Below are 25,342 nucleotides of genomic sequence, written 5' to 3'. Positions count from 1 at the left end.
CAGCCAAGAACAGAAGTGGGACCATCAGAAGTCTGTCCCTGTGGCTGCTTCGGGGCCACCAGCCCTTGCAGTGAGAGCATTGTGTGGCCACCCTGAAAGCTGGAAACTCAGCCCCTCCCCCTAACGTCATGTTTCAGTACAATAGTTTCCTAGTGCTTCATGGGAATATGGGTTGGCAGCCAGCTCCCTTGCCTCACCCCTTCTGCCAAGACTAAGCTAAGGACATGACAGCCAGAGAGAAGCATGAAGGACAGGGACATATGTTGACAGGATTGTATAAACAAATGGCTTTGGGCTTCATAGCAATATAATGAGGTTGGCCCCGGCTGCCTCTTAGGCCTTTTTAAAAATTACCTTGAACCACCTTGCTGGCCAATCTTAAGCCTTCTTATCAAGTCAAGGATTTACTCAAAGTGGTCTATCTGTTCAGGTGCCAGCGAAGCCACCAGAGCTCAGTGACGACTTCATTCTCATATAAATTCAAACCTCCCTTTGCTCATGGGAGGTAACAGCCAAGCAGACCTCCAAGCAAGGCTGTGTGCACTTCTGCTTCTGTTCTAGAACCTCAGTTTAGACCACGAGAGCACAGAAACTGCTTTCTCAGCCACACGCTTCTCCTCTGGTCCTTCCGCGGACTCACCTTTGGAACAGACACTGCTGGAGGCCTGGGAGGCTGAGGACCAGTAGTAGGGGGATGAAACAGGGAGGTGCCTCCTGGCCTGGGAACAGTCCTTTGGCCCGGCACAGGATTCGCTGGGAGTGCCTTCTGAGGTGGTCGAGGCCTGGAGAAATCCTGCAGGGAGCAAGAAGTCTTACTTGAGGGGCTCCTTTCGAAAGAAAAGATGCCTAATATCTTATGCATCACAAACAAAATAACCAGATTACATACTAGATTGTCCATGTTTAAAGGACTCGCCTGTGGGTGGGTACGTAATGTGGTCACATACTAAGGAAAAATAAGACCTTTTTGAAAAGCAAGTTAGCGGTCTCTATTAAAATTAGAGTTATGGGCACGGTATGATAAGGCATACTTAATTCCAGCACTCAGGAGGTAGAAGCAGGTGGGTCTGTGAAGTCAAAACCCTGTCTCAAAATTAAAAAAAAAAATTTTGAAAAGGTCATTTCCTGATGTGAAAAATCCTACTTCCCGTTGACCATGTTAGAGACTGTTAGCTCAGGGGCAGACGGCTGTCCCTGTGCACACACGGTTTATAACACCAGAGAACCTAGAAACTTCCAAAATGTCCACAGTGGAAGAAAAATGTAAACTTAGTCAGTGACATGGGCAACAGCATGTGCAAAGGGCAGAGCAGGGGATCTGGGCTCATGAGGACAGCCGCCTGCGAGACAAGGTGACATGGACCCAACTGAGGAGTGTGTACACAAAGGAGACCGCCTACGGAAATGAACAGAAGTGGGCGGGTATCTATGATGCTGGTGAGGTTTCCTTCTACAGTGTGACAGAGAGATGCCATACCTTTACTTTCTCTCATGCTACCTTCTGTGGGCCAGTCCGGCCCTACTTCAGCCTAAGTTACTCGGGAGGGAAGAGTGCGGCTCCTTTGATCATCTGCCCTATGAGTGGTATTGATGGGTTTTCTGGCCATGTTGGGAATCACGGTCATTCCATGGAGACCTCTCCTTGAGGAAGTGAACTTAGCCCACAAATGCTGTTGCCTGTAGTCCTACCCCAGGCACAAGGGATCTTGTTGTCTTGTTGATTCCTGTCTATCCAGCGGGGTGCCCTTACCTTCCATGCCCTACAGTGAGAGACAAGATGTCCATCCACGATCTCTACTCACTTTCCCTTCCCTTGCAGATTGTGAGATGTAACAAAAAGTATTGCTATTTTCCAGAAATAAAAACCAGATTTCTCCTCAAAAAAAAAAAAAGAAGTGGGCGGGTATGATGATTTGGGAAAACAGAATGAGAGGGGTGGGGGGGTGGAGTGTGTGTATGTGTGCATGACAGTGTATGTATATGAGTGTGTGTGGACATGTGTATGTATGTGAGAAAGAGTGTGTGTGTGTATGGTGTGTGTGAGTGTGTGTGGACATGTGTATGTGTGTGAGAGAGAATATGTGTGTATGGTGTGTGTGTATGTGTGAGAATGTGTTCATGTGCAAATACACATGTGTTTGTGTGTGTGAGAGAGTGTGTGTGTGTGCGCGTGTGTGCATGTGTGAGAGCATGTTTATGTGCACTACACATGTGTGGGTGTGGGTGTACATGGGGCTCCTCTAAGCCTAAGTTTATTTTAACTAGTTTATTTCTCTTCATATCTTTTATCGCTACTAACATAAATAATTTACCAGACTTTTATTTTTTGTCTCTAGCCATCTCTGGCTAGAACTAAATAGAGGTGGGCAGGGCACCTTTTCTGTCTGATTCATGGAGACATCACAGGCTTTGGGGGACAGCTAATACTCAGGAATGAGGCAACCCAATACCATAAATAAATAAGCTAATCAAATTTCTCAAAGCAGATACACATTTCTATATGACTTGAATTTTTTAGAATAAAGAATTGTGCAGTTTTGAGCCGGGGTTTTTCTACATAGCCCTGGCTGTCTTGTAACTCACCATGTAGATCAGGCTGGCATTAAACTTACAGTAATCCATCTGCCTTGGTCTCCCGAGTGCTGGGATTACTGGCATACACCGCCACACTTGGTATTTGTGTTATCTTTATCATTTATATATGTGAGTTTATGCCCTGTATGTTCAGGTGCCACAGAATCCAGAAGATCCCAGGGAACTCACTGATGTCAGTGCTGGGAACCGAACCCTGGTCCTCTCCAAGGCAGCAAGTGCTCTTAACCACTGAGCCATCTCCCCAGCCCCACTACTAGATTTTTTTTATAAAAAAACAAATATATGCTTTTTTGTTATTAGAAAAACAAAACTTTTAGGGTCAAAATCATGGCCTGCCCCTGAGCTGGTAGGACTTGAGAGAAGCCAGTTCCTTGACCTGCCTAAAAGGGGAGCTCTCGAGTTCCGTGATAGACACAAGGCGAGTATGCAGGGGGGGCAGACACACTGCAGAGTTGGTTTTCCTACATGAATGACTTCTCAGGGCAAAACCTGAAGCTCAGAAGGAAAAGTCAAAAATGCCTGAGGCCAGAAAGCCACTGCACACCCTTGAGCTCTACCCTTTTCAGGAGGGGTGCTGATCTGGGAGGGTACAGGATGAAACCCCCAGTGCACCAGAGAGCTCAGGTCTTGCAGGGAAAGACTACAGGGTATAGGCAACAGTGCAGAAACTGCAGAGTGAGCCCCTGGCAGTTGTTATCTGTCTTGGAGCCTTATCGGAATGTCTGCCCCAGGCCTCCCAGCACTGAGCCTCCTAAGGAAGCCAGGCTGATACCAGAACCTAATCCTTGGTGGGAGAATAAACAGAGCCAAGACTTAACAGCACAGAGGAGGATTTTTCTACCCTGAGCAAGCAAGGAGAACGTCATGAGGATCTGTTAAACTATGCCCCTCCAAAGGCAGCATGGCCAACTTTATCCAGAGTTCATTCACATCCGCTAGGCGTACCTCCCTGAGCATGCTTAGTTTAAGGTCATAGTTTACAGAGATTAGAGCTGGCCCATTTTGGGGTATGCCTAGCTCATGGAGCAGTGTTTAAGTGATTAGGTAGGAATGAGTCTGGTTATGCTCACCCTGCACCATAACGGTTCAGATGCACCCTATCCCTCCTCTGCATGGATCTGTATGTCACGCCCTGGCCGCACACACAGGAACTTGTGAGGGGCAGTTTCCCAGCACAGAACCCAACCTGATACCCTCACTGTCTCATGCCCTAGGGACCATCCCAAACCTGAAGCTGACCATGTGGTTGTTGTGATCAGAGAAACTTTGGCCCCGGGGAACCCTTTGGACCATACCAAAAGAAAGCAAATACAATTAGTTCTAGAGGCTACCACACTGGGCCACTGCCCAAGAAACGCCTATGTCTTCACAGGGGAACTTAAACCAGAGTATACATACTATAGGGACAAGCCACTGTGTTATAGCTCCAAGTTGTGAGTGCCAGCTACACAGAAGGGGATAGTCTAGACCCATCGCCTCCAAGAGAACCCCTCAGGCAAGTGAGGTATCATGTTGTGCCCTTCAGTAAGACTTTTTGTGAGTGGGAGCTAACTAGTGGGTACACTTTGTAGGGCTGAGTACAGTAAGAGAGGCACAGAGTACTAAGATCAGCCTTTCTAGGTGAGAGAAGTCCCTTGGGAGAAGTGTTACCTAAGGTCACAGCTGAGGGTGAAGAGGAATAGGCCAAACAAAGGGATGTGCGTGTATATGAGGAAAAACAGCATCTGCGATGACCTGAAGTGGACAAGGTCTTAGGGAGCTGAAAGAGGTCAGGTTGGGGTACAAAGTGGGAAATCAAATAGGAAATCAAATAGGAAAAAAGCATCACGTGGCTTAGGGACTGTCCAGGAGAGGAGATGATGATGATGATGATGATGATTGATCGATCGATCGATCCATTGATCGATAGTTATAGTAGCAGCAGCAATAGTATTTTGGTTTCTCAAGACAGGGTTTCTTTGTGTAGCCTTTTCTGTTCTGGAACTAGCTATGTAGAACAGACTGGCCCCAAACACAGAGATCCACCTTCCTCTACTCCTAACCACTGGAATGAAAGGTGTGCACACCTACCTCCGGTTTGGGAAGATGCCCATTGGATTCACCAGAACAAAGAAAAGATGATCAAATCCAATCAGTGCATCACCCCAGTGCCCCTCATTGGCCTGTTATGAGCAATGTTCCCAGCCTAGGGTCTCAGAGAACCCACTTACCTGGGACAGTAGGCAGTTCGGTGCAGGGGGCATGGGCCGGCTTGGGGGAGGTCTTCTGGCTGATTCCTTTCTTTCTATCTGAGCTCCAGCTTCTGGTGAGCTCCCAGCAGCCCTGTTCAGATGTGCTGGCAGTGGTGCAGGATGGGATTCAACTCGTAGGTAGTCCGGAGGGGGCCGGGGAGGAGGGTGGGAGGGCTTCCGGAGAGTTTCAGGGGTGTTAGTCACCTGTATGAAAGAGACAAAGAGCAGCTGAGATGAGGAATCCTCTCTATGTGTGTCTCAATGAGGTGACCAGAGCCTCATTGGAAGGCAGAATAGACATGCTGACCTCCGGATTCCAGGCTGCAAAACCAACTGACAAGCCCCTAAGATAGCTTTTCTTACCAAGCCCATGGGCACACATAAGCACTTAAGAAAGCCTAACAGGGATTAAGGGAAATCAATCAAGTTCAGTGGTGCAAAGCCCTTACCTTTCGCTTGCCCTGGGGTGTCTGCAACTTGAAAGTTGGGTTGGCGTGGCCAGTTCCACCATTCTGAGACACCCTGAAGGGACAACTGGAAACAAGGAAGAGGGGACAGGGGAGAGGGAGATCTTTAATGGTGTGTGTGGATAAGCAAATCCGACCTAGACCAATGGACAAATCTAACCAACCCTCCTCTGGAGAAAGTGGGCTGATCCTTTAAAACCCATCTCCTAAATTATAAATAAGTACACATATGGCCACTGGAGAAGCCTTGCACAAAGCAGATCCCCTCCCTCCCCAATAAGAAGACAGAATATCACTAACCATCATGTACCCCGACCCCCACCATCATGGATATAGAATGATGCAAGGCAGAAAAAAAAAATCCCTTCCAGTGCAAGTACACTTAACAGAACTCTAGAGAATACGCCCCATCAATATCTCAATGAATTAATCATTTGTCTTCTTGGGTTAATGTCTAGTTATCTCTGTGACTGATTGAGCTTATCATCCCTTTCTGTTGCCTCAGCTTCCTGCACTTTAAAAATAAGACATGAGTTAACCAGGCAGGGATGGTAAATAGATTTTATGTCATTCCCCCAGTTTGAACTGGCTAAGGACTTTCTATTGGGAAGAATTCGAGTTGACAACCAGGCTCAGTAGAAATCGATCACAGCCATTACCTAATAACGTTTGCCATGGTGACCGAGCAGGACAGAAGGGGTGAGGGTGGCATGTTCCCTGCTGTCACCATCCAAGAATTAGACCCATCACCACCAACCTTCCCACAAGGGCTGGGCATAGCGCCCCGTCGCACCTGAACTGTTGCCGCAGCTTAAAAGGGAGAGCTGAGGGCTTGCCCAGTTTGTGGCTCTGTCTGTAGCAATGACACAATAGCACCAGGACTGCCAACACGAAGAGGGCAGAAAACACCCCAGCAATCACAGGACCCGCACCTGCCGGAAGTCAGCACAAGTGAGAGAATTAGAGGCCGTTGGTTCAGGTTACCATAAACTGACAGAGCCTCGGTTGTCCTTCAGATATTTATGACTGATTTCAAACAAACTCGAACACACGAGACATGCACGTTATATAGTATCGGCGCCCTAATACTAGCTTAAAGAGCCAGGCCCATGCACACGCTTTTAAAGACAGTCCCCACAGGCATTTCTCTTCAGCTGCAGAGATTCTTCCCAAAGCAGTTCAGACCCCGTCAGTTTCCGTCAGCTTCCGGCTAATGGATTTTTATCAAGTCAGCCTGCATCACGATTTTCCTAGACACAGAGCAACGGCCAGAAATACTGGCTCAGACGCCTTAGGACTAGAACTCTTTCCCTCACGGTTGGGCCCAAAGCCGTCTCCATGGTTCCACGAGTCATAAATTTAAACAGACATGGATGCCCGCATTGGTGAAGCGCCCCTTGTTCTTCCTTCCTGTCTGTTTTTATTTTGCTAGAGCCCAGACTGGCCTCAAAGTTACAGCAATTCTCCTGCCTCAAACCTAAGTGCTAGCTAGCTACTACCACACCCTGTTTTTACCTTTATACCTTTTTAAAAGTACTTTTGCCATTACTCAAAAAACAAAATCTGGAAACCACAGGGGCTGAGTTCCCGAGGCCTCCCCTAAGAACTATAAAACTTGTCTGTTTTCCCATTTCTTAACCTTCATTTAACAAAAGGCAAAATAACCAATAAATGCACCCCAGGATAGTGTCCCTAACAGGACTAATTACTAGTTACTCCCCCAAATAATTGTGACTACCCAATGACCTATCGTCTCCCTTAATATCTCACTCCCCCTCCCTCCCCTTAGTAAAAGGACAGGAAGATATCTAAGCCCAGGCCCAGGCCCCATAGGAAAAACTGGCATCCTCCCACTCAGCGTCTTTCTCTTGGGTCTCTGTAACAGTCAAACCCAACCTGTAGGCCACAGTCTCTACGTATCTCCTCACAGTTACGAATAAAGCCTGACACTTTTGTAGACAACAGTGCCATACTGCAATGTCAACAGGCTGGAGGTTCCTGCCAACCAACCCCTGATCCCCATGGTCTCCTCTCGCAAAAGCAGAACACTTACTCTTAGGGGGCAAAGGCCCACTGTCAATGCTGCCGCCATCTCCTGGGGTGTTACAGAAAGGTGGAGCCCAGCCAGGGAAGCAATGACAGTTCTTGTTGTTGTTGCAGACCTAGAGTGAAGGGCCGCAGATGTATCGGCTCCCAAGATTGCTGTCACCTCCCACAGGGCATGCCCCCACGACACCCAGGACCCCAGACCTCTGCACGGACACACGTACCCCATGACCATTGCACTTTTTCCCACAGCCTTCCGTCTCAAAGAAGGAGGTGTTCCTGCATTGCCCCTCGAAGCAAATCTGCAACAAGGAACAGCAGCCATCAGAGGAGCAGCAGGGACGTGGGGGAGGCTTACGGGGTGGGAGGTTTGTCCTTAGGATGAATGGGAACCCCAAAACGTAGCTCTGGTTTATATATTTTAGTGAGACACACAAAAGGCCTCCAAAGGCGGGGCGGTGGGTAACTGAATTCTGCTATCGCCCTTGTGATTGGGGAAGGAATAGCAAACATTGCTGAAATGTTACATCCAGCAATTAGGAGATGTTTACGGTCTAGCATCATGCTGATTATATGCCATCCAACAATGAATGTGTTCTAATTTTAGTATCATGCCTAAAAATCATGAACGTGGCAGGAGCTTACTCTGTGCTGGGCATATCATGGGGGTTCCTCTGTGTTCATAATTTTACTAACACAATTAAATACGTGGGATCGGGAGCGCCCTTTTCCTTGGGTTCCCTGACTCTCAGTCCGCTTCTATTTCGTGTAATAGCTTACGGCATGGATGATAGTGAAGCCCGTATTTACTCCTAATCCACAGTCTATAGGGTGCTTATCGGTGGGATGCTATTACCCTGGGAGCCACGCATCATTCCTCCAGAGCCCACACTTCTCAATCTCTGTCTCTGCCTCTTGGTTTCTGAGTGAGGTTATGGAGGGACTCACATGGTTGTGGCCACACTTGGTCCCGGTCATCACCAGCCCTGGGTCCAGCATGTCACCCTCCCCTTCTTCCTCCTCAGGACCCCGGTAGACATGGGTGCCCCGACAGTGGATCCGCCTCCCGTTCAAGGTAATGGTGGTGTCAATAGATACTGCGTTGGATTCCAGGGGCCTGGCCTGGGTGCTCTGACACTGGATCTTCCCACACTTGGCATCCCTGGGCCGGGAAAGAGAACGGTATCAGAGGCTGGGGAAGAGCTGGGGCATTGGAGAGCTTCTGTCTGAGCCAAGACAGCAGGCTTCGGTGGAGCAGAGCAAAGGACCAGAGAGTGGGCTGGAATCCAGCAGACCCAGAAAAGGAGTGTCTTAGCAGACCTAAGCCAAGAGCTCAACTTAGGATGTCCGAACTCCAAGGACAACTGAATGACATGAATACTCGGTCATCTTTATCCCACAACCATTTCCCAAGCACGCCAACCATGAGCTGGGTCTCCTTCTGCCTCCCATTCGTCGTTGTTCTAAGGGTTGAACATTTTCAATCCCTATCAGTCTTCCCTCCTACACAGCTTCCTTGACTTACATTATTACCTCTTTCTGTCCCAGCCTGCAAGACCCCTGACTGCAGCATCCACGGGAGGAATCCAGATCTTCCAGCGGTGCCTTTAAATCTCTCGGGGTCTAGTTCCTGCTTTCCTCTACCCACGCTCAGTTACATGGCTCCCTTTCCTTTCCTTTCCTTCCCACACACTGTAGCTATCTACTGTACTATCTCTACCCCGTCTCTGCCTAAAGCACTGTTTTACACGCTGGTTCGACTCCTCACTGCTGCAGAACTCAGCTAGAGAACTTCTTGGGGGAAACCTCCTAGGCCACTAACTATTACTCCATTACCACCTTGCTCTAGACACTCAATTCAGCACCTTGCCTGTGGTAAATCTGCAACAGTGGTGGGCAGAGGGGTGAGTGGGTGGCTGGGATGAACGAATTAGAGATGGTTTCTTTGGACCAGGCATAATTTTAACACTCAGCAAAAACCGGTCTGTGATCCACGACGCTGATGAGCTGGAACATTGTCATCTCGGATCACAGCCATCTCCTGCCCCACTTTTTATATGAGAGAGAGAGAGAGAGAGAGAGAGAGAGAGAGAGAGAGAGAGAGAGAGAGAGAGAGAGAGAGATAGAGAGAGAGAGAGAGAGATATTCCTGCTCTTTTCTTTCCGGAGCTGGGGACTAAACCCAGGGCCTAGCGCTTGCTAGGCAAGCGCTCTACCACTGAGCTAAATCCCCAACCCCCCTGTCCTGCTCTTAAGAGAGCCGCCAAAGCAACCTTGATCAGCTTCCTAGGAAGCAAAGCTGCCCACTCCTCTTTGTCCCTTCCTTAGAGCCAACTGGACAGGTAGAGCACAGAGACAGACTTTAACTGAGTTGTGTAAAAGCCAGTGGGAGGCTGTCCACACCAAGTCAGGTGGGAATGAAGAAGACAGAGCAGGGCTCACTTGGTCACTCTTCCTCCCACTCTTCCTCCCATCGGGTCAGCGTTGTGGTCTCACCTGGGGCTGCACTTCCTGTATTTGCCATTCAAGCCTTTGCCGCAGTTACCATAGGTGTCACCAGCAGCATTCACCCTCTCGAAGCAAAGATCAAGAGCAGGCCTGGCTCCTAGGTGTGGAAGAAACATCTGTCAGCGCAGAAGCCCGCCAGAGGCTCCCCGTGGCAGAGCTAGCCCTGGCTAATGGCGTGACACTTCCACATTCTCAAGAGTGATTCAGGGAAAAGGTTTCATGGAAGATTTGTGTCTTTGGCAGCGGCATGCTAAGCCGGCTCATTAATGAAGAAGGGCTGCCCTATTTCCGGACCGTAAAAGATTAATAATTCATGTCCCAAACATTAAAAGAACTAAAACACATCTTTGGAAATTTTTTCTTCATATCTACCTTGTTTTCCCTCTCCTATATCACGGGAAAGAAACCATCTTTAGCAGTGCGTCTATGAGAAAAATGAATCGTCTTCTCTATCTTCTACAGCCCTCAGATTTGATTCTGGGGCATCTTCTTGAGAGAACACGATAAAGGATGGAGGTCTCTTCTCTTCTCTTTCTGCTCTGCACTTTGCGGTTCAACTTGGTTTGTTGTACACAGAACTCAGCCCCCACGTGACTTGAGGGCACAGCGGATGCTGCTGCAGCAATTAGCAACAGTGTAATGACATCTTTAACAACATCTTCACATCCCTGAGCAAGTACACTGGGAGGCTGCTTCTAAGGAGTGTAAAGCCCAGCTTCTGAAAATGGGGGCAGATGGAACCCCACACCTGAATGGGGTGGGAGCAGGAGGAGGCTCAAAATCTGACAACACTAAAGGGATTCTGAATGTGCACTGACCCAAAACTAATTACTACAGAATGTGTAATGAATTCAGAGCTCACCCATGTTGCATCCCGTGACTTTGCAAGAGTTTGGTTTTCAGCACAGCTGCACGCTGCACATAACCAATGAATGCCCCTGAAACCAGCTCAGACTTGAGGCTACTTTATATAAGGACTGGTCATGCTTTTATGCTATGTATTTTGTCCCTTAAGCATTGGGTTCGTTAAGGAAAACAAAGAATGTTTTCCCTGCTGTCAGTCCTCAGCAGAGAAACATCAGATTATTGTTAATATTAATTAGAAAGTTTGATTTATAAAGTAGCCGTTCGAGCTCCTGACTTTAGATTCTTTAAAACAAACAAAACAAAACAACACAGGAGCTGAGCGTGGTGCCCGCCTTTAATCCTAGCACTGGAGAGGAAGAGGCAGGTAGATCTCTGGGAGTTGCAGGCCAGCCTGGACTACATGGTAAGTTTCAGGCAAGCAGGCCACACACTGAGACCCCATCTCAAAAAGTAAAAATAAAAATCCCTGAACGAATCAGGATTTGGGGGTCAGATTAGAATTTCCCACAATTTCTGGTAAGGCCCTAAACATACTTCTGTAACTTTTGCACCACGTATCGATGTGGGTTGGTGTCCCCGTCCCTAACAACTATAAAATCATAATGTCAGTCAACTCTGAAAACCATAAAAGACCCTCAGTGTCCTACACTATCAACTATTTAGCCAAGACTTAATTCTGTACGTGAAAAAATAAACAAGCACACCGGTTTGTTGAAGTGTATGTTTGCTCCAATAAAATTATATATGGAAGATTATTTTAAGATAAATTTCGTTATGATTTATGATCAGTAAATGACGTTTGCTGTATATACCTATTTTCATTTACTCACAAATTGCTCATATCATGGAAAATCTTCTCAGGAAAAAAAAGGATACGTGGAAAAAGTGTAAGCCCTAATGTAATTAATAGAACCGGCAGGCACATTAAAATGTATCTCTAAACTGCTTTCTACGGGGTCCTATCTGTTTTCTCATCCCTTCCACAATGTCATATTAGGATAGGTGTTGTGATTACCACATCACTTGGCGTCTTTGAGATCTGATACATAAAGAAATTCCACTTTACAGCAGTTAAAATTTGCTTTCCCAGAATAGGACTAGAGTTAAACGTTTTTGGAGCCTAAGGGTCTTTTTCATTTTCTTTTCTTCTCCATTTCTGCTTCATTGGTGTGTTGGGGAGGGAGCATTTGTTATCTGTCTGCCCAGTGTTCAAACTAAAAGCTTCAAGGGACGATGAGAAATACTGTCACCCGGCTGCCTTCGAATGTCTCCCTCGAGCTAAGAGGATACGATGTGGTATTTGAAGGCATTCTAGGCCATGCTAAGTGGCCAGCGGGGAGACAGGCTTAGAAGTGGTGAGTGGAAGAGAGCGTACTCTCCAGGAGGGTCCTTACCAGGTCCCCACAGCTGCTGGCACTGCTCCTGATAAGTGAGGCACATGCCATTGTAGCAGTAGGCCTGGCCACCCTCGCAGGGGGTGCCATCCATCTGGTAATAGTTGGTGGGGCAGTGGGGGGACTTGCCCGTGCAGAACTCGGGGAGATCACACTGCCGCACCTGCTCACGACACTGGGTTCCAGGAGCCACCAGCTAGGTTGAGGAACGAGAGGAGAAAAGTAGTCATTTCCTCCTTGTCCCCCCGACCCCCTTTCAGCCAAGAGCTCATCGGCATCCTATCTGGGGAAGACACTTTTCCATTGCTTTGATATCCCAGCGCTTATCGCACGCTTTCAATGAGCTCAAGCCACCGCTGGCCTTCGCACAAACAGTGACAGAGTACCTTCAAAGTTGTGTCCACATAGACAAGCTCAATGCAATTCCTGTACACAGCAGTTGAGAAGGAATGGTTATGTAACGATCTGTAGTTTTCTCTGTGCCATTATAACCGCCTTTCGCTGAAGTGTTATTAGGACTTTATTTAGTTTGCACGATAGTCTTATATAATTAAAGAATCGAGACAGTATATTCAAAGTCACATGGTATGGTATGTGGCAGACCAGTTCCCGGATAAGGGTACATACATGCATGCACACATGCATGTACCCACACAGAGAGAATTAGCATTCATGCAAAATTTCAATTTACATTATTGTTCTATTCATGTAAGTTTTTTTTTCAAGATTTATTTGTTTGTTTCATGTATGTGAGTCCATTGTAGCTGTCCTCAGACACACCAGCAGAGGGCATCGGACCCTATGACAGATGAGCCACCGTGTGGTTGCTGGGAATTGAACTCAGGACCTCTGGAAGAGCATTCAGTGCTCCTAACCGCTGAGCCATCTCTCCAGCCCTCATGCAAGTTTCCAATGTACAACATTCTTGTTTTGTTCTTGAAACTAGCCTCCAACTCATTAATTAGCACAGATTGGCCTTGAACTCATGTCAATCTTCCTGGCTGAGCCCCTAGAATAACAGAACTGTAAATGTGTCTGGCCTCGTCCAGCCTGTGCCTCCAAACAACACAGCCTCACTGTTATGAAAAGCACGGGGCTGAGTGCTATGCGACTATTTATGTCATCAGACCCTCACGTGAAATTGTCCATGAAATTGATATTGCTTCTTGTATCAGTGTTTCTAATACTCATGCCAGTCCACAGACGGACAGACAGCTGAGACTCGGGCAGTTAAAAAATCCCCCAAATTCACACAGGTAGGGGTTGACGTCAAGGAACCCTTTGTGAGACTCAATCTGAGATACTGGAGTGGAGTGAAAGGTCACTCCATGCTTATTCTTCAGCCTTGGTCTGAGACTTGAAGGACTCAACTCAGCACAGACTTCTGGGGGCTTTCATGTCAAAACAGAAGGTGTCCAGGTTCCCCTGAGCCAGGCAAGGACACCTATGACTCAGGTAGGCCCTCCCCTGATTCCGAGTGACCGTGCCACCCACCAGCTCTTCTGGAGAAAAAACCCAGCAGGCTCCTCTGTTAGCCATTCCTAGTCTGAAAGGCTCAGTGAAAGAACAAATGAAGACCCACTAGGAGGAAGGATGAGCAGGGCCAGCAGCAACACAGAAGCCCTGGGACATGTGTGCACTTAACCACTACTGGTTCCTGTCTACCCAGAATTCCAGATTACAGCCCCCTCTCTGGCTGCTAAGAGCAAGCATGTTCAGTGGGGTACCATACGTGAACACCATGTGTTCTTGGCAAGCTGAGGGTGGGATAGGCCACAGCTCCGTTCTCAGACTTCTCTGGTTAATAACTCAGACTTTCAGATTAATAACTCGAAAGTTCAAATACCATAGTAGTAGTGTGTGTCTAACAAATCTGCACGAATGTTAGATGTATATAATTAGAAAAAATATGTATTACATGACCTCTAATAAAGCCCAGGATAACCTTTATAACAAAAAATATTAGTATGTTATATATGATGATGAAATTAAAATATTTTAGGTAATATTTTATAAAGACTATAATTAGTCTGCTATCCATTTGGGTCAGATTTCAATCTCCAAATCTGTTAGTTTTTTTTTTTTTTATATTTTGGGACTTCCTGAATTGTCAGATTTAGATTAAAAAGTTCTCAAATTCGGTGCTATATGACTATTAATGGTAATAATTTATTTCCCACGTCGGTATTAGGAGTGCGTGCTTCAGAGTCAGGGAGAACTGGGTTCAGGTCCTGATGGAATCTGGAATTCATCACCCATCTCCTAATGACCCCATTTTCCTTACCTTAAAATGAAGGCAGTAATGTGTACCCCATGGGGCTGTGGTGAAGACTGAATCAGTTAACATATTCTCATCCTGGTGCCCGACATCTCCCAAGATGGTCACTTACGTTCATCAAAATCATGTTTGTTTGTTTGTTTTTTCATGTATTCAAGTAAAAATGAAGCCTTCCTGGGCCTGGGAGCTGAGGCTTGTGATCTCTCCTACATATGCACATATATATGTATGTATGTAGCCCTATGTAAGATATATCATATATAGTTACATAAAATGATATACATACATATATACACAATATGCGTGTGTTCTTTTTATTTTGATTTTATATGTACATATATGTATATCTTTTATTTACATATCTGCTTATATATTTATATATTAACATTTATATAATTCTATCATACATATATTATATATATATATATTACATATTATATATAGTGTGTGTGATTTGAGCACAATGAGGTCCAGGATAGAAAACCGGTAGGCTTAGTTAAAGGGACATTCTCAGTTCCAAATACACACACACACACACACACACACACACACACACACACACACACACATCCTTTTTCCCTTCTCTTCCTCCCAGTGATGGGGTTGAACCAGAGCCTTGAACATGAAAGCACAGATTCCTACCACAGTGGCCAGTGGTAAGGACCACCCTCCCTGGCCTTGTGTCTAAAATTTTTGACACAGGCCAAAACCCAGCCATCACCCACTCGGCTGTCACCCCAAGGTCTGAGGCAGAGGAGACGCTTACCTTACACTGGTGGCAGCAGGAGCCATGGGCACACTCGGCCCCTTCCTTCAGAGTGCAGTTGGAGGCATTGCAGCAAGGGTTCTTACATTCCTACAAAGGCAACAGGCAGGGAGCTTTTGGCCTCTGCAGCATCAGGGCAAGAGGCGGCGCCCAGCAGGGGGAGTCCTTGCCTCCTCCATGGCCTGCCCAGCATGCTCTGCTTTCTGCTCCCTAGAAGGCCTCACTAGAGCATCGCATGGCAGTCCTTTACCAGGGTAATGAGCATTTGCCAGAAAAATACACGGGTGCTGCATCCTTGGCGATACCACAACTTGGATGGGGCTATGTGGTGGTTCAGAGTAGGTATTATCCCATAATTATGTGGTCGTACTGAGCTTGTAAAATCCTACCATCCACGATGTCCTTAAAAGAATTCCCCTATGCTGAAGGGCCAGGGCTGACCTTTGCTTTTAGTTCATAGTCCTTGGTCTTTCGCTAGATATTTTTTTAATTCTGCAAGTTACAGGGTTATAGTTTTAAAAGGAGGTCAGAAGGTGGCTCAATGGGTAGAGGCATTTGTCGCCAAGCCTTGACAATTTGAGTTTGATCCCTGAGTTCCACATGGTGAAATGGGGGGGGGGGGGGGGGACGACACATACACGCACGCACGCACTCACACAAACACACACTAAATAAGTGTTTTTTTTTAAAAAGCCAAAAGAACATCTCAGCAGACAGAGTATACCTCAGTCTCACAGTCACGTGTTGCTTACAGTTCACCAACTGTCAAGCATAGGTTAACACACTTTCTCATCCTTCAAAAAATAGACACGAAACAGTATAGTTCTGCTTTTTTTCTTCTTCTTCTTCAGAAAAACATCTTTCTCATAGGAATGACGGAGCTAGGGTGTGTGCTCTCCACACTCGTTCTGAGGCTCTGAAGGAGGAAAAGGCCTATCCACCAAGAGCTCTCCTTCCTCAGCAGCTCTTCCCTGAGAGCACTTCCAGCACGCCCTTCCAATCTTCTCTTCTCCGGGCTAAACAGCACGAGCTTGCTGTCTTAAGGCTCCTCACCAGGCTCATGGTCATGAGCTCATCCAGCTGTGTGGCCTCCAGAAATGAATTCACTGCAGCTGGAGGGCCCAAAGAGGCCATCTGGGGCTCCTCTTGTGGGGGAGGGAGAGATACGTGCCCTGGGATTATGGTCTGTGGCTAGAGCAGTTGCTCAAAAGGGTTCCACCCTGATCCTGGATATGACTGTGCTGACCACAGCTGCAGAGGCCATAGAAACGGTCCACCTGGCAGACGCACTGTCCGCATCTCACACACAGAGGGCCTTCGCTAGTCACGTTAACAAGTGCTGGCCGCTATGAAATCACCCATTGTCCTTTCCAAAGGAAATTATCTGTCAAACCGTCCTTTCAATAGGAACAATTTCAGTGTCCTTAAGCTCTGCAGACAATGCAGATTTGTCCCCCCCTCTAGTGTGGCCCTGACACTTACGTCCTCTTCTCCGCAGTCACATTCTTCACCGTCTTCCAGGTACCCATTGCCACACCTCCGGCCTCCATACAGAGTCCTCGTATCTGGCATGTTGGAGAGACACATCCCACCTCCTGACTGCAGATACCTGTCCAGCTCCTTCCTGTTGCACGAACTGAACACTTTGGGGAAAGGGTGCCTGGCAGAGAAGGAGGAGGCATTGGGCGAGCTGAAGCACACCAAACAGCTGGCTGTCCTGCCTGCCCCTCAAGAGGCTAAGCTCGTTTGAATGGAAACCCCACACATGCCCTCTGCCTCACCAGGACATTCATCAGTAACGTAACGTGAACTTAGAGTTCTTTCACCCTGAACCATGAGACGATGAACAGGACACACCGTTACTTTTTTTTTCTTATTAAAAATGAAAAAAAGGCGGTGGAGAAACAGAACAGTAATTTCTGTCTGTTCCATGAGGGAGCTGAGGTAGGTAAAGGGTGAGAAGTACATTGAGACGGGTTTCCATACTGAGAGCTCAACAGAACGCCAGATGGTTGGTTATTTTCTCATGATGAAAAACAGAACCAGAAAGCTCAAGACTACGTGTTTAACTTACTCATGGGCTAAGGAACTGATCTTTGTTTTCATAACCAACACCACCACCCAACACACAAATGCGTGGTCTTTATTTACCACAGTAGAATGTATGAAGGCACCACAGTCGCCAGCTACTATGGAAACGAATCAAAAGCACACCGGTCCCTTATCCGCAGCTGCCACCCCTGGTTTTCCTTACCGCTAGTCAACAGTGATATGAAAATATTGAGTACAAACATCCAGAAATGAACAAATCCTAAACGTGAGGTAACTTTTATTATCATTACTATTTCAAACATTCTAGTTTATTATGAGTTGGTGTTTTTAACCTCTTAATGTGCCTACTTTATACATTAAATTCATGTATATAGGAAAATCACACAGAAGCACAGCACGAGATGTAAATATCAGAAAACGGCTCTATCACAACATGGGTCTGTAAAGAGACCCTGGTAAGGCCCTGTGCTTAAGTCTCTAAAACAATTAAAGGTTAAACATTGAGGGCTTCCTCCAGTACTACAGTAGGCCCCCAAGGAATTTGCTACTAATCATTAAGCTATGACAGTGTGTGAATAACTTAAAAATAATTAGAGTAGGAATGGATTTAGCGATCAGCCATTTGTCTACACACACTCTATTGGGATTGGCAGAGAGAGAAGTGGGCTTAACCATGAACTCAAACTCAAAAGGTACGAGCTAGAGGCTTGGAACGGAAGAACAAATAAGGATTCGACTACATTGCCTTCCAGGGAGTGGCTCAAGTCCTGGAGAACGGTATGATGTACACATTCAAACACAAGATAACCCTGTTCTTTCAAAAGCTCTGGTTTAGGGGCTGGGGATTTAGCTCAGTGGTAGAGCGCTTACCTAGGAAGCGCAAGGCCCTGGGTTCGGACCCCAGCTCTGAAAAAAAAAAAGAACCAAAAAAAAAAAAAAAAAAAAAAAAAAAAAGCTCTGGTTTAGAAAGTCCTTTTAAGTGTTGGGAGTCTCAGTATCCTTGTTTCAGGGATTCCTTTAGGAGTAAATGGATGGCCCCCTTCTCCTCTTATTCTATAAACTACAAAGCTTCCAAAGAGGAAAGACCAAGGGTTATGGTTCTCATCAAAACAGGCCTTCAGCAAAGCTTCTCGAAGAACTGAGCATATGGGTGTGGTAGTAGTTGACGTGAGAGGGTTAAATTCACAAGCTCAAGATTAGACTGAGCAAGACTCTCTCACATGTGATCTCAAAAACAAAAACAAGATGAAAGAAAACAAAACAAACAAGCAAACAAAAATGAGTCTGAGCCAATTTTATAGCTGAAAACTACAAACTATTCATCAATCCAGGGCTCTAGATCCTGCTTTGAGGAATTTGGCGTCCTGCAACCCATCTGTCCACTTCTGCTTCATGTAAACATCATTTAAACTGTCTTCATCAACAGTTTGAAAGTTTCACTGGGTCCATCTAGGACTGCTTGGGTCAGGCTGACCCTGCATCTCTCACGCCACTCTTCTCCCCACCTGCACCCTTCCGGTTGACTCACCCCGTAGCAGCAGCCATGATGCACCCACCATCGGCTGCGCTGGTAGAACAGCAGTGTGCAGAATCATGGCTCATGCCAAAGTTGTGGCCAATCTCGTGGGCCACGGTGGAGGCTACACCGATGGCATTCTCGGAGTGGTCCTGTTCAGAGAAGAATTTCAAATTCAAGACCAGGGATTTCTTGCATGCTTTTTTTTTTTTTTTTTTTTTTTTTTTTTTTTTTTTTTGCTTTTTTTGTTTGTTTTGTTTTTTTGTTTTTTTTGTTTTTTTCTGAGACAGGGTTTCTCTGTGTAGTCCTGACTGTCCTGGAAATCACTCTGTAGACTAGGCTGACCTTAAACTCAGAGATCCACCTACCTCTGCCTCCTGAATGTTGGGATTATAGACATGCACCACCACTATCCGGCCTGCATGACTTTTTATTGAGTGACCTTGACAGTTCCTCACTGATTTCCCCTAACACTGAGCGTACTGGCTCTTCATAACTTGCTCTTAACAAGTCTAAAGGCACTGTCTTCATTAGAAAAGCAAATCCTCAAGACTGTTACCTGTGTTCTTAAAAGATGCAGACCTGTTGATGTAGCTCTTAAACATCACCTTGACTTGAACAGTAGATACGCTTGGCTCAGTGTTTCCTGAGAGCATCCCAGCAGAAAGGGCCATCCCAGACATAACCTGGTACAGGTATCATCAAAACAAATGGAGCTGGTGCAGTGATGTAAACCTACAGTCCCAGCCAACTGAGAGGCTGAAGCAGGAGGGCTAGCTGAGCCCAGATGTTTGAAACTACCCTGGGCAATGTAGTGAGACCCATCCCCAAAACCAAACAGTAGAACAAAAGCAGCCACAAGGCTATTTATAACAGGCACAGTTGCACCTGACTTTGATACTAGTACTCAGGAGACAGAGACAGGAGGATCTCTGTTAGAGGAGACACACACACACACACACACACATATATATATCCTGGTCTATGTGGTGAGTTCTGACATAGTGTTCTGTAGTGAGACCCTGTCTCCAAAACATAACAACAGAAAGTGTTTACTAAATATATAATTGTGTTCCTTTAATTATATCATTTAATGTTTATTCTTGTCCTAAGACCATAAGCCATGAAGCTACCTTTACAACTAAAGACAGGCATTAATTCCAAAGTCGCATGGCTTTGGAATTTACTCTAGAATCTGGGGTTTAACATTCACGTTACCTTGTCAATAAAAATACACGATGGGTAGAGGGATAAAATAACACATGAGAGCAGAGAAGAGGCTTGCTTCATATCCACTCCCGGTTAGAAGTCAAAATACAGAGGCTAGGGATGTAACTGTAGCGTACTAGAGTAGCATGCGTGGAGCCTTGGGTTCGATCCCAGCACCACACTGAACTTGGTATGTTAGCCAACTCTTGTCAACCCAGCACTCAAGAGATGGAATCGGGAAGAAGAGAACCTCAAGGTCATCTTCAGTCTGTGGTCAGCCTGGTCTACACAGTGAATCCCAGGCCAGCAAGAGCTACATAGCCAAGCAAACAAAACAAGAAACCTGCTCTTGCCAAGTCAGAATTTCAAAAGACAGCAATTTCCTCACTGTGACTCTTGAGACAGGCTCTCATTTCACAATGCAATACCTAAGGACTCAAGACCCAGACTTGAAACATTTCCACCCTACACACACACACACACACACACACACACACACACACACACACACACACACACACGCCGTCCTCCAGCTCCTGCTTTGTCTCCTCCAGCCCTTGTGGAATAACACAAGACAGACCTGGAGGTCTATTTTTACAATTGCTTACAAACGAACACAAACTACAGTGAATGAAATTTTACCCCTGGCTACTCTCCTTAGGACCTAAGAACTTCATCTGAAACATTTGCTCTTTTTTAATGCTTTTTACTTCTGCAACTATATATAAATATCAAATCAGTTTTTCCAAGCCGGCCTCCTCTTTTGGGAGCCATTGTCCCCTTAGGCAACACCACTGTCTTGTCTGAGACCTACCATGCTAACTCCTCCGGACTGGTACACAGAACACATGGCCATGAGGGGGGCCAGGCCAATGGTGGTGCCTTGGAAGGACCTGCCCCTGCAGGAAGGAAAAAAAAGACATGTAATTCAGGTGGGAGCTGAGAGAGTTGCTCCCCTGGGACAGGAGTGAACGGCTACTGTGCTGTGCACTGACCCCACTGACATTCCCAGATTGTCCTCAAGGGGACAAGCCTGGTAACCCAGCAACTGGACAACTTTCAGGATACCACACCTCTCACCTCCCCTCACTTCCTCCCTCAGTAGCAGAGAAGAAAGGTCACTTTCTCTCAGAATGTGTCCAAGGTCTCCAAAAGGAAGAAGGCAGGGCTTAAAAAGCTGTGCCCCATTCCTGATTCATAGAAAATGGTCAGAGACAGGGGTCACTGGGAAGGGTGTGGTCCAGGCTGTGATGCCCAAGTGAATCATGTCCATCTTCGCCGGTGGCCAGGGGCTCAGGCCTTACCGTCGGTGGCATGTGTCCTGGGGGCAAAAGTGGGGAAGCTGGACAGCAGCTGCGGGGCTGATGCCGTGGTCCACACATCATGAAAGGACCAAAAAAAGTAGCTGAGTCCCTTTCAGAGCCTCATAAACTGCAGCTGGGTGCAAGGTTAAGCTGTTTCCGCCTTCTGCACTGCAACGATGACCCTAACCTGTCAACGGCCAGTTCCCCCTGATTTAACATATCCCTCTCTCAGTCGCACCCACCCAGAGTAGGCGAGGAGGAATAAACGGCTGTTTAATAAAGGTTTGCTCAATGAATTCAATATATATAGGGGGCTGTCACCTAGCACCCTGACCCCATCCATGTATCCGTGTGTCTGAACGCCCTACTTGGCATTTCACAGGCTTGTCCTTAGCTCTGGGGAAGCTTTACTGTAAACAGATTCAAGGTGTTCAATCCACAAGTTCAGGCCAAATGTTTCAGTAAACAAAGACTTTCTCAGTGAGTGGCCAGTCCTCAAGTGACCACTGAGAGTCCAGGCTTTAGGGACAGGCAGATGTTGAAAATCCCAGTTATTATGAAAGGGTAAATCAAGGCACCAAGGATGAAATAATTCCTGACTTGGCTATGTTTAAAAACAAACAAATAAGTAAAGGAGTTTATTCCTCTATGTGCCTTTGTTGAACCCTCCTCAAGGCACCCCGGAAGGCCAACACTAATATACACTAATCACCCTTAGTAGGTTGTCACCTAGCACCCGACCGCATCAGTGTTCCTTTCCTTCTGAGGCTGCTGGGAAGCTAACACTGCACTTGGCCAAATGTTTCAGTATTTCCTCTCGCCGAGCATGAAGGTCCCTACAGTCTACCATTTTGATCTTCCCAGAGACTCAGCCCTGAGTTCCCAGAGAATGAAGGACCTGAGGACCCATCTCCTGTAGCCTGTGGTGGGAGGTCAGCTGACATGCTCAAGATTGTTTGTTTCAGGCTATTGGCTGTGACCAAGAGTCATCCACTCACCCCCCTAATGTACACACGCAAGTGCTTCAGCTGCTCAGCTGATGAGGGGTAAGGCTAATTTCCTCTCATGGATAGAAAACACATCAGAGGACTATTATCATTCTTAGGCTTTTAAACATTCTTTCATGGTGTTCTGAGTCTGAGAATGCCTGGTGATCTGGCCCAGGGAGCAGGGGAGGTCTTGGACAACCAACATTTGCCCCTGTGAAAGGAAGGGTGAACGTAGCACCCCTACGGCAGGAAGAGGCCCTACAGCCAAGGCTGATGCAACAGGACCAGAAAAGGGCTGCTTACGTGATTAGCTGGGCATTGTCATGGCTCTTCTGGGTGAGCAGCTTGCGCCTCCAACTGAGAAAGGACCAGAGGGTAGAGTACGGATTCTCTGAGACTTCACACTTATCCCCGTGTGTCCACACCTCCAAGCCGACAAGCGCGATCCGGATGCTCAGGGAGCGGTAAAACTGAAAAGACACAGAAAGGCCAGTTTCTCTCACCACCTGGCCTAGGAGCTCAGAGCACAGATGCTGGGATTGCTCTCTGCCCACTGGCTCCAGAAAGTGGGAAATACTGTCTTCGGAGAGATGCATTCCGGTGGTCAAATGGGGGTATCTTGGCTTACAAAACAGAGGCTTAAAAAAGGTAGAGGTAACAGCACCCTAAAGACATCAAGGTGTTCTTTGATGGACCTGACCTTGATGCTACTGTGTCAGTGATTGCGTGTTACATGTGCATGTGTCCTGTGTGTGTGCATATATACAGGAAGCCCAAGGTCCAAGGTTGGACCTGTCCCTGTCTCCCCCACCAGACACATAGTTACAGGCATATGCCACCATGCCTGGCTCTTACATGGGTGCTGGGAATTCAGGTCCTTATGCACCCAGCAGATACTTTACATACAGGGTCGTCTCCCCACCCCACCAATGACTTAAAGAAAAAGACCCTCATATACATGGAGGCCACAAAAGGATAGATCTCCTCAATCTAAAAGTGGTGGGTTCCTTCCTGGCTAACAATAGTAACTGGTGTCCCACTGCTCATCCAGCACTTGTCATGAACAAGGAAGGTGCTGATGTTTAGAGAGGTTGAGAAATTTGCCCAAAATCTCAGCAGAAAGACTCTGCAGCCAGAATGAACCAGGTTATGCCCCCAGGGCCCTCGTGACCTTCTGCTGCTGAAGAGCCTAGATCATGTAATATGTATATAACAATAAACTACACACATGCACACATGTACACACACGCACATACATGCATACACATGCACGTACATTCACACACACAACAGACACGCACACACACATTCAGATCCTTCACTTGCGCCAGGAAACTTCAGTCTATATGGGCTCCCGGTTCTTCTGTTTTTGCCCCATCTATCACTACAGAAAAACCCAAAATATCTGAGTTTGCTTCATTCAAGGGCTTTTGAAGGGCTTTTGGCTTTTCTTACAGTCCAGAGAAAACACTGTGGATCGGGCCCCTGATTCAGCAAATGTGTAAAGTCCTTCCAGTTTTAGCTTTAAAATGTTCAATCCAAATAGCTGGCTCAACAAATTTCAGAGGAGCTCATGTGCCTCACCCTACTGGGAATGATAAGCCTTGTGTGCTGGGAGGGCAGCCAGAGGCTTGGAAGAATGACCATCATCCACAAGACACAGGGTTTGCATCAACACCCAGGGTGTGCGGCTACCTTCTTTCCCCTCCGCATCTTTTCTTTCTCTGTTGTCGGGACTGTCTATTTGTTGGGTGTGTTTGCTGACATCTCACTTCCATTTCTCATCAGTACCTAGAGGTCGGCTCTAATCACCCAGTGCAGGAGGAAAATTCCTAGAGCCAGACAGCCAAGGCCTCCACCTTTCCAGTGTCGGTCTGGGACAATGGTTCCTACACAGGTGGCAGTAGCTTCCTGTCTCCTTGGGGAAAACATATTTTTCCAGATGTTAAGTGTTTGGTTACAGGATCGATAAGAACGCTATTGCTGGTGAGCTAGGAGCTGGACACAGGACTCTGCTGTGTCTCTAGGATCCTTCCCTCCAGGAAAGGCCAGTGTTTGACTTTCTCTTGTTATATATCAGTGGTCTATTTCCACAGATGCTGAGAGAAAAAACACAAGGCTGTGAACTTTTCATCTAGCGACTTCACAGCAACCAACTCTGCCTTTTAAGCACTGAAAGTTTTATTTATTTATTTATTTATTTATTTATTTATTTATTTATTTATTTATTTATTGTTTTTAGAGACAGGGTTTCTCTTTGCAGCCCTAGCTGTCCTGGAACTCACTTTGTAGACCAAGCTGACCTCCAACTCCAACACCTGCCTCTGCCTCCCCGGTGCTGGGATTAAAGGTGTGCATTCCCATTGCCCAGCTTGAAAGTTTCTAATTTCTATTTGTTACTGGCTGAACCACCTCTCCAGCCCAAGATCTGTGATCTGTGAACCTCTAGCAGGCGAAGAAAGCCTTCAAAGTTCTACAGTGTCCTGAAATGGTTATCAGGGTCTCAAAGAGACATGAGACCCAAGGGCTGGAACTGTCATCCAGTGACAAGCATAAAACCTTAGGTCTACCCACCAACACTGCCCCTTAAGAGGGGGCACGTGACCAAAGCATGTCAAGGCTTACTTTTTAAGGTCCACATTGCCAGCCTGTGGAGAGGGGCTGCCATTGCCAAGTTACCGTCTCTGTGTTTTGTGCTGGAACTTGCTTTCACCTAGAATACTTCTGGGTCTGAGAACACCCCATTTAGTAGAGCTCAAACTTCTGTGAATTTCCTAAGTGCATGTTTTAAACAACCCTGACTTCCTAGAAGGGGGGAATCCTCAAACAGTTCGATACATCAGCTCTAGAAAGATGGCGTCTTGACTTTTAAAGGTTCTGGGCACACCTGACCCTGGCCCACTTCAATCCTGCTTAAGTCAAAGAATCACCGGGCTTTCACCTGGAGGAACACATCCTCCACACTTTCTTATATTGGGCTCTTCCTTGTCCAGTGTTCCTCAAAAACCACTTCATTTGTGAGAAAGGTCATGGGGTCAGAGCTGGGGGCACTTCTGTTTCCAGCCATCTGCTGCCATGTGGCTTTTATATGGGCGGGGTCACAAGATCTCACTTTTGAAAC

General features: G+C 46.7%; 1 protein-coding gene across 3 annotated transcripts in view; it reads right to left on the bottom strand.

The window, feature by feature from the left end:
- Positions 1 to 25,342, bottom strand: part of Adam19 (ADAM metallopeptidase domain 19) — a 91,766-nt gene that overhangs the window by 3,606 nt on the left and 62,818 nt on the right. For 2 of the 3 annotated variants that reach the window (XM_087571624.1, NM_001160228.1), the window contains 14 exon segments: positions 22,525 to 22,691; positions 20,743 to 20,827; positions 18,732 to 18,871; positions 16,634 to 16,811; positions 15,152 to 15,241; positions 12,108 to 12,303; positions 9,835 to 9,943; positions 8,288 to 8,501; positions 7,564 to 7,641; positions 7,347 to 7,455; positions 6,087 to 6,225; positions 5,276 to 5,360; positions 4,806 to 5,030; positions 641 to 793 (listed from right to left, as the gene is read on the bottom strand). In XM_087571624.1, the coding sequence (XP_087427750.1) occupies positions 641 to 793; positions 4,806 to 5,030; positions 5,276 to 5,360; positions 6,087 to 6,225; positions 7,347 to 7,455; positions 7,564 to 7,641; positions 8,288 to 8,501; positions 9,835 to 9,943; positions 12,108 to 12,303; positions 15,152 to 15,241; positions 16,634 to 16,811; positions 18,732 to 18,871; positions 20,743 to 20,827; positions 22,525 to 22,691 (1,968 nt within the window). 3 annotated transcript variants of the gene reach the window in all.

Source organism: Rattus norvegicus, chromosome 10 (genome assembly GCF_021556685.1).
Source record: "Rattus norvegicus strain SHRSP/BbbUtx chromosome 10, alternate assembly SHRSP_T2T, whole genome shotgun sequence".
In the NCBI taxonomy this organism is placed as follows: domain Eukaryota; kingdom Metazoa; phylum Chordata; class Mammalia; order Rodentia; family Muridae; genus Rattus; species Rattus norvegicus.
This window is presented reverse-complemented; position numbering and strand designations above follow the sequence as displayed.